This window comes from Melitaea cinxia, chromosome 7, assembly GCF_905220565.1.
Source record: "Melitaea cinxia chromosome 7, ilMelCinx1.1, whole genome shotgun sequence".
NCBI classification, from domain to species: Eukaryota; Metazoa; Arthropoda; class Insecta; order Lepidoptera; family Nymphalidae; genus Melitaea; species Melitaea cinxia.
Genome location: NC_059400.1, coordinates 17,445,656 through 17,463,519, shown reverse-complemented (window position 1 = coordinate 17,463,519; position 17,864 = coordinate 17,445,656). Strand labels below are relative to the sequence as shown.

General features: G+C 36.2%; 1 protein-coding gene across 1 annotated transcript; it reads right to left on the bottom strand.

The window, feature by feature from the left end:
- Positions 1 to 474: 474 nt before the first annotated feature.
- On the bottom strand, positions 475 to 1,329 carry LOC123654924. The gene has a single exon (XM_045590781.1). The coding sequence runs from the start codon at positions 1,327 to 1,329 to the stop codon at positions 475 to 477; it is 855 nt and encodes a 284-aa protein (XP_045446737.1).
- Between the last annotated feature and the right edge of the window lie 16,535 nt (positions 1,330 to 17,864).

Sequence of the window (17,864 nt, the reverse complement as noted above, 5' to 3'; positions counted from 1 at the left end):
TACCAGCTGGTCGCGTTATCTCTGGGAATTCGTCAAGTATCTTATGATAACGAGTCTCACCAGTCACGACCTTCACTGACGACACATCTTTACATTTAGCAATAGTGGCTATAGCTGAAACAGATGTCAAATTATCTATAAGTCGCTTATTGCGACAATCTACAATAAGACCATAGAAGTTTAAAAAATCAACGCCAATAATTGGCTTTGTAACATCAGCTACTACAAAACGCCAAACAAAATTTCTACGTAAGCTTAGGTCTAAATTTAAAGTTATGTAGCCATATGTAGCAATATTAGAGCCATTTGCTGCACACAAGGTATAAGATGTCCGGGCACGGCGCTCTCGAAGCGTCGACCGCGGGTAGACACAGAGGTCGCTACCGGTGTCGACCAGAAACTGCATCTTGGAGGCGCGGTCGGTGACGAATAGGCGGCCAGTTGAAGACGTGGAAGGGCAATCGTCAGCCGCCATTATCGACTGCCCTTGGGGTTTCCCGACTTGTAGTCGCATGGTCGAATGCAGTCATGGGCCTTTTCACCAAATTTACTGTGGTACCAACAAAATGGGTGCTTCCTGTAGTTGGAGTCTGATCGCTGTCTAGAACGGCTACGGTTTCGCCTGGAGCCCCTACTGTTACGCTGCGGCTTCCTACTTCTCTCTGACGTCATCTGCTGGAACTGCTTCCTAAGTTCTGCGACTTCTCTAGTAAGGTCAGCAATAACAGAACTAGGAATGCCCTCTGCAACGGCTGCAACCCTCGGAACTGACGAAGCAAGCTCGTTCACACGGTCAGCTAAGTCTGACAAATCTTCCAGTGACGTTCTAGCTGGTTGACCTGCGAGAACTGTTTGAACACCGTGAGGCAGGCGACTTATCCAAATAGTCTGAAGTAGGTCGTCTGGGACGTTAGGGCCTGCTAGGTCACGCAGGTGTCGCAGGAACTGTGACGGCTTACGGTCCCCGAGCTCTTCATGCATTAGGAGCTGCTTCATCTTTTTTTCGTTGGATGCGCACAGTCTCTTTATAAGTTCGCACTTTAGCTTTTCGTATTTATCTGTCGCCGGTGGCTTGATAATGATATCTTTCACCTCCCTCGAATATTGGTTGTCGAGGTGGCCAATAACGTAATTAAATTTGGTCAGATCATTTGTTATACCGGAAATGGCAAATTGACCTTCGACCTGAGCGAACCAGATCTCCGGCTCTTCAGCCCAGAATGGTGGCACTCGTACTCCTACTTTAAAAACATCGATAGGTGTTTTCGATGCTTGCCCATCACTACGGCCGGGTGTCGACTCGCTTGCGTCACTGAATTCGTCCTTCATGTTCGTATTAGGGGTCACCAGTGTAGTAGGTTAATTATAATATATAGTTCTTAAATGCACTCACCGGGATAATTTAGCACAATTTAAATTTAGTTCATTGGGTAACACAACACTACAAATATACGAACACAGAAGGTGCACGGACGAAAGTACCAAACACAGATAAGGTTAGCGATTTTATTGTAACTAGAAAGCCAACAAAAATATAAGATAAACGAAAGCAAAAGATTTTTACATAGGCAAAAGCATAAGCGTCTCGCGTCAGCGAAGGATCGTGACTGGAGGGCGCGGGCGGCCGGCGCATACGCAATACTCGGGCCGGCCAAACCGGTTTTAAAACTAGTGCGGAGCGTGAAGGCTGTCGATACCCAATTCATCGATATATCGATATTATATCGATATAAGTACAAAAAAAGTAGTAAATGTATATACTATATAATTATGTATATATATTTATATATTTAATAATGTAATGTGTAGGAGGATGCCTACAATGGTGCGCAGGCATTTTAGGTGGAATCGATCGAGAGTGCGTATATGACGACGATACACACACCAGGTCTCGGAAGAGTAGAGAAGGTTTGGCAGCACGATCGACATATAAACCGAGATCTTAGTAGCCAGCTTAAGGTCATGCGAGCAGAAGACCTTGGAACACAGCTTTCCAAATGTTGCAGCTGCAGCACTTATCCTGCTGTTGATCTCGGCATCAAGGTCACAATTAGCTGTTATAGTGTTCCCCAGATAACGAAATTTATCGACCTGTTTCAGCACGTCCTCACCAAGCTTAATGGTCAGTGTCTCCCGACCATGGATGTCTAGAGACATTACTTCCGTCTTTTTTACATTGATCTTTAGGCCGAATTTGCAACATGCTTGGTGGAAAGCGGACATCAGCTGTTGCAGGCCGTCTGGGGATTCTGCCGAAAAGCACAGGTCATCAGCGTACATGATCTCTGTGATCAATGCATAAGAGACTTTGGTGCGCGCCTTAAGTCTAGCTAAGTTGAAAAGACTGCCATCAGTGCGAAAGCGAATGCGAACTCCTTCAGAAACAGCTTGTAGGATCTCCTTGACTACTACTGCAAAGTATAGGGCGAACAGTGTGGGTGCTAGGACACACCCTTGCTTTACCCCACAAGTAACGGGGAAAAAGTCGGACTGTTCGCCGTCTACGGAGACGCAGCACTGCATATTGTCATGCAGGAGTCGCAGAAGTCTCACAAACTTCTCTGTGCATCCTAGCTTTCCCAGTACTATCCAGAGGGCTTCGCGAGGCACACTGTCGAATGCTTTCTCCAAGTCAACAAAGCAGAGATACAGCTGACGTCCCTGTTCTCTGCTTTTCTCCTGAAGTTGACGCACCGAGAAAATAGCTTCACATGTGCCTCGGTTAGGTCGGAAGCCAAACTGGGTTTCAGGCAGGATCCTTTCTGATAAGTCCCTTAGGCGGTTCAATAGAACTCTGGCAAAGACCTTCCCAGGAGCAGATAATATTGAAATACCGCGATATGAACTACAGTCAGAACGATCGCTCCGGTTCTTGTAAAGGGCACTAATACGAGACAATTTGAAATCGTCTGGGACTCGCTCCTCCACCCACATTCGGACAAACAGTTTCCAAAGAGACGTGTGCAAATCCTTACCGCCGTACTTCAACAGCTCGCTTGGTATATGGTCAATGCCAGCTGCCCGCTTATTTTTCTGCTGTCTGATGGCGGTGACAACCTCGTCGAACGTCAGTGGCTCATCTAGCTCGATAGATAAAGGGAGTTGAGGCATTAAGCTGATGTTTCGCAGATCCGCTGATCGATCCACGTTGAACAGAGTGTTAAAGTGTTCAGCCCAGCGTTTTAATACTTCCTCCTTGCTAGTGAGGAGGTGTGTGAGGCTATATGAATACATTTATTTTGATTTGATTTATAGATTTTATTTATTTGTAATTTCATTGACTTTTACAAATTTAAAAATGCTTTCTTTTCTTTAATTTTTAAAACGAAATAAAAATAAAAGAATAAAATATAATTATGTATAATATTATATATAAAATTCTCGTGTCACAATGTTATTTACCATACTCCTCCGAAACGGCTGGACCGATTTTTATGAAATTTTGTGTGCATCGGGTAGGTCTGAAAATCGGTCAACATCTATTTTTAATACCTCTATAATAATGGGGGGGGGGGGGGGGGAGATGAAATGGTTTATTAACATACATGGCAAAACAACCTTTGTGGGGTCGGCTAGTAATACATGAAATTGAATTCTCAAGACTTACAAATAAAAGGATAAAAAGCTTCAAAATTTTCATACATATTCAAATAAAATCCGTCAATAATCTTGTATACGGTTAAGGAGATTGTGAGATTTGTGATATAGTTGAGGGTACGTAAGTATGCTTGGGGTGAGGTTAGAATAAATGAAATGTAACCGAATTTCTTATATCTGTTTATAACCGTTATTCCTTCTTTACCCAAAATATTTGACCATGGCGTTCTGGTAAGTGTTATAATTAAAAATATATTTAGGTCAACAGTTGGAATTTTTAAAATAAACTTATGAAAAAATCTATTAGATAATAAAAAAAAATTGTATATAACTATCTGGGCTCCGCGGTTTCACGTGCGTTGATTTGGAGAAAAAAATAGCCTTCTTTCTTCTTAAAGCCTACATAACATTCCTTATTAATTAGTTTATAATTTTAATCGTGGGTGCCGGTAGAGCAAGCAATGATCTATAAAATGGTGTATAGGTTATGTGGTGAAAATGTGAGATTTTTTTCTAAAAAGAGGCGCACACGTCTTCACCTTAGTGGATTAATTTTTTTTATATATACCTAGGTGGTACATCGCAAGCGCGTAGCCGACCCTACCCCTAATACAGAAGCTCTGGTCACCTTACTCACCAACAGGAACACAATACTGCTTGAAAACAGTATTATTAAGCTGTGATCTTCTGTAAGGTCGAGGTACTATCTCAGTCGGGCACCATATTTTGAGCAGGAAATTTCCTGCTGTGCCTGAATGAATGTGCTGAAATAAAATGAATTTTATTTTTATTTTTGCCTTTAATAATGCAGTTTAGTGTAGATTATTAGCTATTCTTTTAACATCTTTTAAGACAAGCGAATCCTTTCGATTTCACTCGATATAATTCCTGACACTCAGACACTCAGGTTAGTAAATGCATAAACTTTTTACTACGCCAATGAATCGCTAAGGAACGTTTTATAACTCATAACATTTTTCATTAAACAATTTTTCCAGCTGAAAAAGAAATTCCAAAAAAAAAATGGCTTAACACTACTCTTCTTTATTACTTCGCTCCAGCTTGGTTATCAATAAAAAAAAATTAGTGTAAATTGAACATGTTTATGAAAGGAGCTGCAGAGCTATAACATTTTTAGTACCTAAATTTTAATCGAAATTAAAACGCTATAAAAAAATTTTAGAAACACTTTTTTCGTGTGCCCCAATATCATCCGCCATACCGTTTGGTTTCAGCTTTATTTTTATTTTTTATAATTTGATGAATAAATACCTATGAGTATGAGTAAAAATAGTATACTAGTAGTATGAGTAAAAATAGTATCTACTGTATCATTCGTGTTCAGCTGCATGTTCTGTAAGAAATTAAAGGGGTTGTTTCATTTTGGGCCAGGTCTTTGTACAGTATTCGAAAAAATAGTATAAAATCATAGAAATTAAAATAAAATATGCATTTAAGTAGTTTTACAGTGATTTAGAGGTAGTTTATAAAATTGATAATTGGGTACATACGTAGAATGGTAACTCTCGAAGTGCATCCACGCCATCTATCTATGTATTTTTGTTATCTATGTTAGATGAAATGTCACTATTTAAATAAATAAGACGTTGAAATATCCGTCTCAGCCCCTTTTCACAACCCATTACTAGACACAGGTCTCCTCAGAATCGACTTGTTGTTGGATGCGTAGGTACCAATTGTTTTAGTTATTTATAATTATGTAAAATGTCATCATGACATTTGTGTACATGTCATTGTCAAAAGGATGCCAAGTGGTTGCGGTTTTAATTCTTAAAATAAAAACTACCTCGTAAAAAAGGCCTTTTAATGAGAAATAATGAAGAAATAATTACTATTTCATGAACCTGAACATTTTAAAATACTGTACAAATACCTAGCCCAGCTTGCGACAAACTCACGTAATTTATATATAATGAAATGACAAAATAAGTCTAGTAAATTCTGTGATAGTTCAAAATATTTCAATTTTTTTTTTTTCAAAATTTTCAGGTATAAAACTATTTAAAAAAAAAACAACACAGAAATCTACATAAAACTAATAAGGTAAAACTTCGTTTAAGCTGACTTCAAAAAGGAGTCTGTTACCCCAGAACTTATTACTGAGTGGACTGATTTCGATGATTTGAACCAAAAGCTGGTGTTGGTCATGTGGTCCCATTTAACTTTAGTTGAGATCTAACAATTATTTTTCAAGTTATATCTTAAAATGCGTATTTACTTGAATATGTTTTTGTCAACTTACGTTGTATTATATACCTCATAATTTTTTACTGGGTGTACCGATTTTAACAATTTTTTTTTATCATTTTTGTTTTTATCGAAAATTGATGCTTGAGTTGTGGATTATATAATTCTGATGACTCATTTTTGAGTAATCTTTGATAACGCCTATAGTTTGACTATGTTTTCGTCTGCGTACGTTGTATTACTTGTTGATGTAATTCGAGTCGGGTTTTTTTTTTTGTTTGCGAGCAGCAACAATTATTTACAAACAATTTTTCTCTCCCATCGCTTGATATACTCCTAAGAACAGTATTAAAAACAAGAAACACGCGCATCCTTTTTCATCACTCCATAGTACTAAAATATTCAGAGGCCTTCTAAAATTGGTCCTTTAAAGACGACCCAAAGTTAAATGCAAGTCCGTCGACCTTCACATTATTTTTTACGATAACGACTTCAACTTACAAGAGTATTATGATTAGGTTTACACGAATAACGTAATATGGACCTTATATTAATATGAACAAGATTTAAATACAAAAAAAAATTACCTCTACGCAGCTTAACACATATATACATTTATTGAAATATTGTCAGTGTATGGTACATTAATATATTGGATGTTATTATATTTGTGCATACGCCTACTGGTTTTTATAAGAAAAGAGCTCCAAGCTAAGCTTATACTTATCGATCGTAGCTTACCCGTATGTTGGTATATCGACGATAACTCGAAATGCAAGTATGTAATATACATATCAAGATCGCAGCAAAATAATACTGTTTTCAAGCAGTGTTGTGTTCCTGTTGGTGAGTAAGGTGACCAGAGCTCCTGGTGGGGGGGGGGGGGGGAATTTGGTCGGCAACGCGCTTGCGATGCTTCTGGCGTTGCCAGCGTCTATAAGCTACGGTAATCTCTTACCATCAGGTGAGCCGTACTCTTGTTTGCCGACCTAGTGACATAAAAAAAATAGATTATTTTTGTGTATTTTTAATGTCTTTGCTCCAAAAGGCTAAATTCGTTGACTTAATTAGTTCTATTACGAAGTCGTGACACATTCACAGTATGATATTGTGTAGTAGAGATTTTTATAGCGGTTTCGATCGATGTTTTACAACGTATGTTTTCAAGACTGACTCAGCGGCTGATTCAGTGCGATGACAGGGTGTAATTGAAAATTTGCATTTTTAACGACTTGAAAATAAACAGAAAACGTTACAAGTTGGTGACAATTTTAAAAATTCTAATTTCCCGTATTCCGTGAATTCTTATCATAGCAAAATAAGAAGTAAAGCTTTGTAAAAGGTGCTCATAAAATAATGTTTTTTTTTTTTATTATAAATAAAGATAGTGATATAATTAATTACGATTATTCTGAAGTTTTTCAAAGTTGATGCTAAATATACATATTTAATAATTAACTGATAATAAAATTACACTTATTGTTCTAACATATACACGTACATTTTATTAAATAAATTATTATATTAAAATCGACAGGCTAATATTTTGGGCTACAGGCTATTTTATAGGGTTCCGTACTTAAGGGATAAAAACGGGACGCGTCCGCCCGTCCGTCTGTTTGTCACCAGGCTATATCTCAAGAACAGTGATTGCTTGATAGTTGAAACTTTCACAAATTATGTGTTTCTGTTGCCGCTATAACAACAAATGCTAAAAACAAAATAAAATATATATTTAATGGGGGCTCCCATACAACAATCGCGATTTTTTTGCCCTTTTTTGCTCTATATTAATAAAGGCAACAGGTAGGCATTTGAAATATTCACAACATACTCAATTGTATTTTTGGTTAACTTAGATACAACCGGTACTTACCAGCCAGACTGGGGCGAACCTCGAACGGGGAAGTACCTCGACCTTAAAGAAGATCACAGCAAAATAATACTGCTTTCAAGCAGTGTCGTGTTCCTGTGGTGAGTAAAGTGACCAGAGTCACTGTGGGGGATTTTGCTTACCATCAGGTTTGCCGACCAAGTTATATAAAAAAGATATATATGTAAATAATGGTACCCAAAGTAAAGTAATGACGAAAGATTCATGCCTAGAAAGCAAAACATACGCAGTAAGTAACTAATGAGAGTATAATAATGCGCATTATTTGTGCCCAAAACTTATGTGTAAAGTTCCTTTTTAAACATCAACACACAATCTCACTAAATCTCGAAAAAACTATTCAATATCCTCGTATCAGGAACACAAATCACACCAAGTATGATTAAATTGATTCAGTATTATTCATAACAGTGTCGACCTGATGCACTCCCGATACAAAGAAAGACAGTGACATTATATGTGTTTTTTGCTTTAGTATCTACTAAAGATCCTACACGCAATTCAAAACATCTTTGATATATTGAAATGGGTGTGTGACAGTACGTGTAGGCGCTTTTTTAATGTTATTTACATTTTCACAACACGTGAAAAAATATTTATTACATAAAATAGGCCATAAAGCCGCATTCGCTCATGTTTTACTCAGCCGTGTGTACCCAAACCCAAACACGTAGGCGGTCCGTTGGCGTCGATTGATAGATATTTGCATATTGCCTCATATGCAAATACGTTGAATATTAACAACGCAGTGCCGCTGCCAATGTTACCATAATAGACGAAAATCAACGGGATGTGACTTACGTGCGTTATTATTTTTGTATTGAAGGAAATGTTTACACACCACTGTTATTTTGGTGATTATTTACTTTTTACTTTTTTTGCTTCAGCCTGTAATATCCCACTACTGGGAATAGGCCTCTTTCCCCATGTAGGAGAAGGATCGGAGCTTAATCCACCACGCTGCTCTAATACTCCTCCGAAACGGCTGGACCGATTTTTATGACATTTTGTGTGCATATCGGGTAGGTCTGAGAATTGGCTAACATTTATTTTTCATATCCCTAAGCTATAGGGGGTGTTTAAGAGGGTTAATAACATAAATGGAAAAACTACGTTTGCGGGATCAGCTAGTAATTATGTACATACTTTACTATCGGACTGATAAAGCTATTTGTATAATGTTATCCAACAGATAAGGTCCTAGGATGTATTTTCATTTCATATAGGGCCTTCGGTATGAAAAAGACATGAGGAGTAAAATCTACTGAATGAATGACCTCTTCACGATGTTGTTAAAGCAATCTATCGAGATGGCTTTACGCTTTCTAATAACGCCATTGAGTTCCGATAGATGGCGTTATTTGATTCGTTTAATTACGATTTGATACGGTTTAATCTTTTTCTTAGACCAGTAAACCTTTTTGTGCCTATTTAGTCGGTAGATCTGAAGGCGTAGGCTCCAGTCTTACATCGGAGCTGACACACACACACACACACACACTTTTTTATTTGTTCAGGAATATCATTTTAGTGTCAACGTTAAAACTAGACATTTACAGTAATTTCCTCTACAAGCTCAATTCTTGCCAATATATATTTGATACACAATATTTTAAGATCCTATCCAGGTATTCTCACATCGTGGAGTCAGACAAGACGTATAGGGAGGCTACCCTTAATTTGTGTCGACGTCTTTAACATGCAGACGAATTCCAAATTACAGGCAGATGGACAGAAATGGCTGAGCGTTGAGGTATCGTTAGTGACTGTGGAACTAATAAGTTGTCAGATTAATTTTCATAAGTGGGCTAATATGATTATTCTTTACAAGAATCAGCTATAATTATGAAAGACCAACTTCATTTTATATCGGAAAGTAATACAACGTAGGTATAACAGTTAATTAATTACGCATTATTAGGTATAACTCAAAAAATACTAATCAAATTTCGATCAAATTGAAATGGGACCACATTACAAGCATCAGCTTTCTATTATAAAAATAAAAAATTGATGATAGTAAAAATTTCAAACACAAAAAAATATAATCGAATAGAGAACTCCTTTTTTTAATATTGGCTATTAATTTATACGGTATTTTTGTTTACTTATTGGGCTTTAAAAGAAGGATGTTCTCAATTCCACTGTATTTTTTATAGATGTTACCTCAGAACTTTTGACCGGATGGACTGATTTTGACGGTGTTTATTTTGATCGAAAGGTGGTGCGTGTCACGTGGTCTTATTTAAATTTGATTGCGATCTAACTAGTACTCTCTGAGTTATGTCTAATAATGCGTTTTTAATTGACTATTTTTTCGTCAACCTACGTTGTGTGTATATCATTTCACTGAATATACCGATTTTGATGATTTCTGTTGTAATCAAAAGCTGATGCTTATGTTATACGCCTCAGCCTGTAATATCCCACTACTGGGCATAGGCCTCTTTCCCCATGTAGGAGAAGGATCAGAGCTTAATCCACCACGCTGCTCCAATGCGGGTTGGCGGATATATTTCCTACTATGAGTAACGATCGCTATCAGGTGTACATGATAACAACCGGGACCGACGGCTTAACGTGCTCTCCGAGGCACGGTGGGGAGACCCACAAGGACTGCACAAACACCCAGACCACGGCAAACACCTGTATGGCCAATACAAATGTTTGTCATGTGCGGGGATCGAACCCGCAACCGCCAGCGCAACAGGTAGATACAATCCATGGCTGTAACCGTTGCGCCAACGCGGCGTCTTGTGTTATAATCACATTTAAATTTTATCGATATTTGATGACTAATTTTGAGTAATATTTGATAACGCGCATTTACTTGACTATTTTTTCGTCTACTTACGTTGGTTACTCGTATATGTTCTTGAAGTCGGTTTTTTTTTTCGTTTGCGAGCAAACACAATAATAATATTCGTTTTAATTCTCTTGTGATTCCAATATGCACTGGTACATTTATATCTTAACGCTGTTTTAAGAGGTTTGTGTTCGCTTAGCGATGGTAGTTTATGGCCGTTCTGTTTACGACTGAACTGGGAAATTAAGAGCATGTTCTAACATGTTTCGTTGTGCCACACATTTGAATACTTCTTATACGTATTCAATAAAATATGTACACTTTATTTTAGATGATTTTATTGTGAAGTAACAGTTAATCTATACAAATAAATAAAATTGGAGTGTCTGTTTGTGACATTAAAATAACCGCTTTTTACTAAATACACATGTACATATATGTATATGTAAACGGCACATATACCACAATAACATTTTATAAAAATGTTGTCTGTCTGTCTGTTTGTTTCGGCTAATCTCTTAAACGGCTGGAACGATTTTGACGGGACTTTCACTGCCCGATACCTGATGAAATAAGGAGTAACTTAGGCTAATTTTATTTTAGAAATGTATTTATTTTATAACTCTGCGAACTGAACAATAACTTTTTTGTTAAATTGCACGCGGATGAAGTTGCAGGCACAGCTAGTATACAAATAAAGAACTTTAATATTTGTAAATCGATGAACAGCTTACGAAATAAGTCTCAGGCTAGAACTTCTTCCAAAATACAAACAAATCATTTGTATATGAAACATCTCAGAAAATATTACATTTTAAACGAAAACCTTCGTTCCCTTTAAGTGTGCTTAGACACCCTTTGAGAAAAATAACCTAAATTCAATTATCGGTTTTTGTCGTTAACTGTATTATTAAGTTAGGGATTCTCACGTTATTGGTTCGGGTTGAATTGGTCACGCAGCCCACGCCTCGGAGATAAAACTCTCTTTAACTTTAGGCAGTTGTTAGTTTGTTGAAGGCGACGCTACAAGTCTATGTATATCGCCTTTTATTTGCAAATCGGTATTTTTATTTTGTTGCTATACTTAATAATAATAATAATAAAAACTCTTTATTGTACACCAAGAGTGAGCAAAATAACAAAAATAAAAACAGGAGATAAGTAAAAAAGGCGGCCTTATCGCTACTGAGCGATCTCTTCCAGGCAACCTTTGGGTAAAGGGAATAGTATATATGTAGACGGTTTAGGTGTACAGTTTTAGCTAACCATATACAATATATTTAGACAAATAAATAATGTAAAAACAGTTAACTTAACAACTTATTACAGTTTTAATGGAATTTTGTAGTTTGTTTTAATATGTTGAAACCTCAAAGGAATATTACACTTAATATCACACTTTTCCCGGCAAACTTCCAGTGAAACTATTATCAAAATCGGCTTAGCCGTTCCGTAAACCTTTCTCTCGAAGCCCTCTCTCCATTGGTGAAATTGCATGAAACTCCGTTCAGTAGATTTTGAATGAATCTATCACATATACTTTTGGGGACTTTGTTTTATAATACACTAACTGTCGCCCGCGACTACGTCCGCGTGGTTATGAAGATATGCATAACTATTAAGATGTTTAACGCAAATTATTTTTTTTATTTCAGTCACTTGAAATGCTTATCAAACTGAGTAACTTTTTAAAAGGCACAATTTAGTATAATTTAATAGTTATTTTTATAAAACCTCTCTATACACCATATTTTTAGTTTTATTTTCAGGCTGTATATGTTTCATACAAACTATCAACCCTAATTAAACCCTCTTAGCGGTGGAATATCGCAAAATCCGTTCTTAGCGGACGTCAACTAACTATAATCTACCTCCCTGCCTCATCTTTGTCCATCCTGGATGGATGGACCATCCAGCGGTTATTAAGTTCTCGTGATGAGTGAGTCAGTGACCTTTCTCTTTTATATATATAGATTACGATGCATTATTTGGACACATTCTCGCTATCTATAGAGCATACATTTCAAATTTCAGGTCTCTTACTTCAAAAACATAGGACTTTCATACAAACTTCCAACCCCCGTTTTGCCCCCTTAGGGGTCGTGTTTTCGTAAAATCCGTTCTTAGCGGATCTCTACGCCCTATAAGGAGTCTACCTGCCAAACTTCAAGTTTGTAGGTGTTATAGTTTCGGAGATTTCGTGATCAGTGAGTCAACCTACCATCCCCCGTTTTAACCCCAAAAAGGGGTTGATTTCTAAAGATGCATTATTTGGACGTCTTCTCATCATCTATAGAACATACATTTAAAATTTCAGGTCTCTTACTTCAAAAACATAGGATTTTCATACAAACTTGCAACCCCCGTTTTACCCCCTTAGGGGTCGAGTTTCGTAAAATCCGTTCTTAGCGGATGTCTACATCTTATAAGGAGCTTACCTGCCAAATTTCAAGTTTGTAGGTGTTATAGTTTCGGAGATTTCGTGATGAGTGAGTGACCTTTCGCTTTTATATATATTATATAGAAGATTATAGAAGATTATAGATTACCCTTGTTACCGAAATTCCAAAATAAAACATGTTTTCAAAAATTTTTACGCATGTTTGACAGAAAGTAGTAGAACACACGAGCTTACAGATAAAACATTGGACGATCTCCAAGTTGGTAACATCGAGGAAACTCCTATGAAATATATCAGTTTTTTTTTGTGTTTTTACGTCTCTTTGTGTGCAACTCGACCGTATCGATCTGATATTATTTGTGGAGGCAAAATATAAATGAACTGACAGCTCGTTTTGTTCTTTAAAAACATAACTTGAAATTTTATGCCATGGTAGGTTTGAAATATGTTCGCAGTAAAACCTGACTATAAAAATTTCGTATTTATTTTAGTATTTTAGGGATGCTGAATTATTAAAAATATATATTATAGTAGTTGTGAGAATCGTGCCTTTACGCTGGTGGTCACCAGTTCAAATTGTAATAGGTCTCTATATTTATACAAATATTTTTTTCTGGTCTAGATATATCTGGTTCTGGGTTGGGTGGGTCGTTATAGACGCAGAGATCGCGTAAAGCTGATTGGATCCCTCTACCACGTTAAAAAATATTGAATTTATTTAGACGCTCTTGAGTTTTGAGCTAACTAACATATGCAGCGATACATATTTTAGTTATTTAGATTAGGGTTGGTTTTTATAATGAAATAAAACACAAGGTTTTCTAGAATTATAAAATTACTTATTTTGGTTGCTTTTTAACAGCGAGGTATGAATTCACAAACGGGAAAACTTAAAACTAACTTTTTAAACGGGACTTAATTGTTAAAATAAAATAGATAATGTTCTAAAGTTCTAGCCTATGCGTGTTGTATGTGAATTGAAGTAGTCTTTTAATATCCCACAGCTGGGCAAAGAACTATAAAGCCATATAAGAAAAAGTAGCATAAGCCATCGCATTGCTTTACTGCTGCTAACGGATAGATGGATAATTTTCCTACTACGAAGACCATAGCTATCAGGTAAACATTTTAAACTCACTTGTGTATATGTAAGTGTCTTGATAGTGTAGAGTAATAATTAAAAACCGTCTGAAATGTAGGAGTACCACTAGTTATAGAACTGAAACAATTTAATAACGGAATTCGATAACATCTGGCTTCGGGCTTAGACATAAATACAACCACTACAAGTTCGTGGCGATCGCTTTACAAGAAAATTTACATAGCATTGGCTTGTAGTATAGGCTTCCTAGGTTTATAAGACCTATGTACGTGACTATTTCGACTTGGAAAAAAATGTTGCGAAATCAAATAGTTTTAGTACACGTAGATAGGGCGGTGAGTTTTGAATAAAAAAAAGTCTGCTTTAGACGACACGTATGAAGTAAAACTTGTGTGTTGTATGTGTTTCCGGACGTCACATACAAATGGAAATCACACGGTCATCAAAATTTGATATTTTCCTTACATCAATATCTACACGGAGTTCAGTATCTATACTTTTTAACCGACTTCCAAAAAAGGAGGAGGTTCTCAATTCGACTGTATTTTTTTATTTTATTTTTTATGTATGTTACATCAGAACTTTTGACCGTGTGGACCGATTTCGACAAATGTTTTTTTTAATCGAAAGGTGGTGTGTGCCAATTGGTCCCATTTAAATTTATTTGAGATCTAACAACTACTTTTCGAGTTATATCTAATAATGCGTTTTTACTTGCCGCTATTTTCGTCGACCTACGTTGTATTATACCGCATAACTTTCTACTGGATGTACCGATTTTGATAATTCTCATCTGTTGGAAAGGGGATATCTTTAGTTTAGTACCATGATAAGGAAACCGGGATCTGATGATGGGATCCCAGAGAAATCGAGGGAAACTCTCGAAAATCCGCAATAACTTTTTACTGGGTGTACCGATTTTCATAATTTTTAATTTAATCGAAAGCTGATGTTTATCATGTGGTCATATATAAATTTTATCGAGATTTAATAACTACTTTTTGAGTAATATTTGATAACGCGTAGTTACTTGATAATTTTTTCGTCGATCTAGGTTGTATTACTCATCAATGTAATTGAAGTCGGTTTTTTTTTCGTTTGCGAGCAAACACAATTATAAAATATGTATAAAAAATACAAACTTTGACCAAAAAGGTTTTGCCTAAAAATATGACGTCGAATATAAAAACGAAGTCGGATATTTTGAATATTTTCCATGAAATAAAAAAACTACAAGCGCCATAAGTTCTTTGTGTTTCAACAATAAAATAGTTTTACAAGAGACGTATCAGCGAAACGAAAAACTAGTTTTCCATCGTTACACTTGTTTTTATCCGATACACCCCGCTTGTGATGCGGGTAGCGATCAAAACTTTCTGTTCGAAAGATTTTTTTTTTTTATTGTATTCCTTTTTCTAAATCTTATATCATACTTCGATTCCACAAATGTTTATTGAGTTATCTCTGGAAAAGATCTAAAAGATATTTGTTTCATAAATATTTTATTTATTTTTAACATTCTCTCTACTGTTCTTTTTAAGAGATTTAACAACTTGATTACTCTCACTCTCTTCAGTAAAAATACGTTTTACAACAACTTAGAAATGAGGGATGTGTAATATTTAAAGATAAGTTTACAGAAGAGTCGTAATTAAAATACTATAATTAAAACGGTTTTTTTGTGGTCATCTGCATCTGGCTGTTGCAGTAGCAGTCACAGTTTTGATTTAATCGTAGGGGCAGGAGAACTAATGACAGAGACGTTGATCGCTTAGCGCTTCTTTGTTATTTCTAATGCATAATGACCCAGTCTATCATATTACGGAACATGATAGACCGCATCTTGGCAAATGCAACGAGGGACGTCCTGCGGCCCGCTGGACCGATGATCCGCGTAAGATTGCTGGTGTAGGCTGGATGAGGATTGCAGAAAACCAGGATTATTGACTCAAATTTAGGGAAGCCTCCAGCAGGGAAGGTCCAGCAGTGGCTGCAAAAGGCTGAACTGACTGACTGACTGACTGATTACGGAACATTTATAACGAGAACTCATGAAAAAAAAGGTAACCACTTTAAAATTGTGTATAATATTTTAATACTATTAAAGTTTAACACGATTAATGTATCAAAATATAAATCAAAATAAAATTTTCGATTAAGGTCTTGAAATGTTCTAGATAAGATACGCCAACAGATAGATAATCCACACTCGATTGCATTGAAAATATACGTGCTGAGATTGAGACAGGGGAATTGAATTTAAACGGCGAAGATTTTCTATTTGAATTTTCATTTCTATGATACATGAAACAAATAACAGTGAATATTCAAATTGAAAAAAGTTATTTGAAACTTTTCACTCATATTTATTTACTATCGACATCCCGAAGCCTCCGGTGTTTCGCGTCTTCGGTGCGACAAGTCAAAAGCCAGTACTGCGGTCACCAACCCGCCTGCCCAGCGTGGTGACTATGGGCAAAACACATGAGTTCACGTTGTTTTTGCGTGAACTTGTGGAGATCTATGTCCAGCAGAGGACTGTATAGGCTGTAATGAATGTTTACAACTACAATAGACGAAAACAATACTTTATTGAGGGGTTTTAACCCGTAATCCAAAATGATAGAGCGATTTTCTCGCAGTTATTATAACTTTTAGTTTGCTAAAGAAAAACAATTACGTAAATAAAAACGATATGTGTAAGTTTCCGCTAACAAAAAATAGTTTTTAGTATGATTTGATTAATCATCGAGGCGTAAAAGGTAGATTGGAAATGAAATGTGTTTCAGTTCAACTTTGGATGTTTGTAAGACATTCCCAAATAAGCTTTTACGCTAAATATTGTCGTCTACATATTTTCATTTATATAACTTTATATGACTGAGCTAGTCAGTAACAAGTATAGTACTTTTAGACTTATTAATGTATTATGGAGTAGCTGTGCCCGCGTGAGAAAACCAAATTTTTTGAAATATCATATAATTTATATTATATTTCTATATCAAATTTTAAATTAATCAATTCAGTTATTTAGAAATATAAGTGATTCATGGAATTGAGTAGGAAAAAGTTGGAAATTCAAAGCATCTTTTTGATTTTAAATTACACTAGCTGTGCCCGCGGCTTCGCTCGCGTTGAAATCAGTTTGCCACAAAGTTTTCCCGGCAAACTTGCAGTGAAACTCTCATCAAAATCGGCTTAGCCGTTCCGTAAACCTTCCTCTTGAAGCCCTCTCTCCATTGGTGAAACCGCATGAAAATCCGTTCAGTAGATTTTGAGGGAATCAATCACATACGCTTTTGAGGACTTTGTTTTATAATACACTAACTGTTACCCGCGACTACGTCCGCGTGGTTATAAAGATATGCATTACTATTAAACTACTTAACGCAAATTATTTTTTTACTTCAGTCACTTGAAATGCTTATCACTCTGAGTACCTTTTTCAAACGCACAATTTAGTGTAATTTAATAGTTATTTTTATAAAACCTCTCTATATACCACATTTTTAGTTTTATTTTCAGGCTGCAGTATAAATAGCCTTTCAGGCGAACTTATAGCTACTGTATATGTTTCATACAAACTATCAACCCCAATTAAACCCCCTTAACGGTGGAATATCGCAAAATCCGTTCTTAGAGGACGTCTACTAACTATAATTTACCTCCCTGCCAAATTTCATCTTTGTCCATCTTGGACGGATGGACCATCCAGCGGTTTTTAAGTTCTCGTGATGAGTGAATCAGTGACCTTTCTCTTTTATATATATAGATTACTATGTATTATTTGGACACTTCCTCACCATCTATAGAGCATACATTTTAAATTTCAAATCTCTTACCTTAATAACATAGG

What these genes read in the sequence shown, in the direction of transcription:
- LOC123654924 (XM_045590781.1), bottom strand. Translation starts at nt 1,329, where the DNA reads ATGAAGGACGAATTCAGTGACGCAAGCGAGTCGACACCCGGCCGTAGT.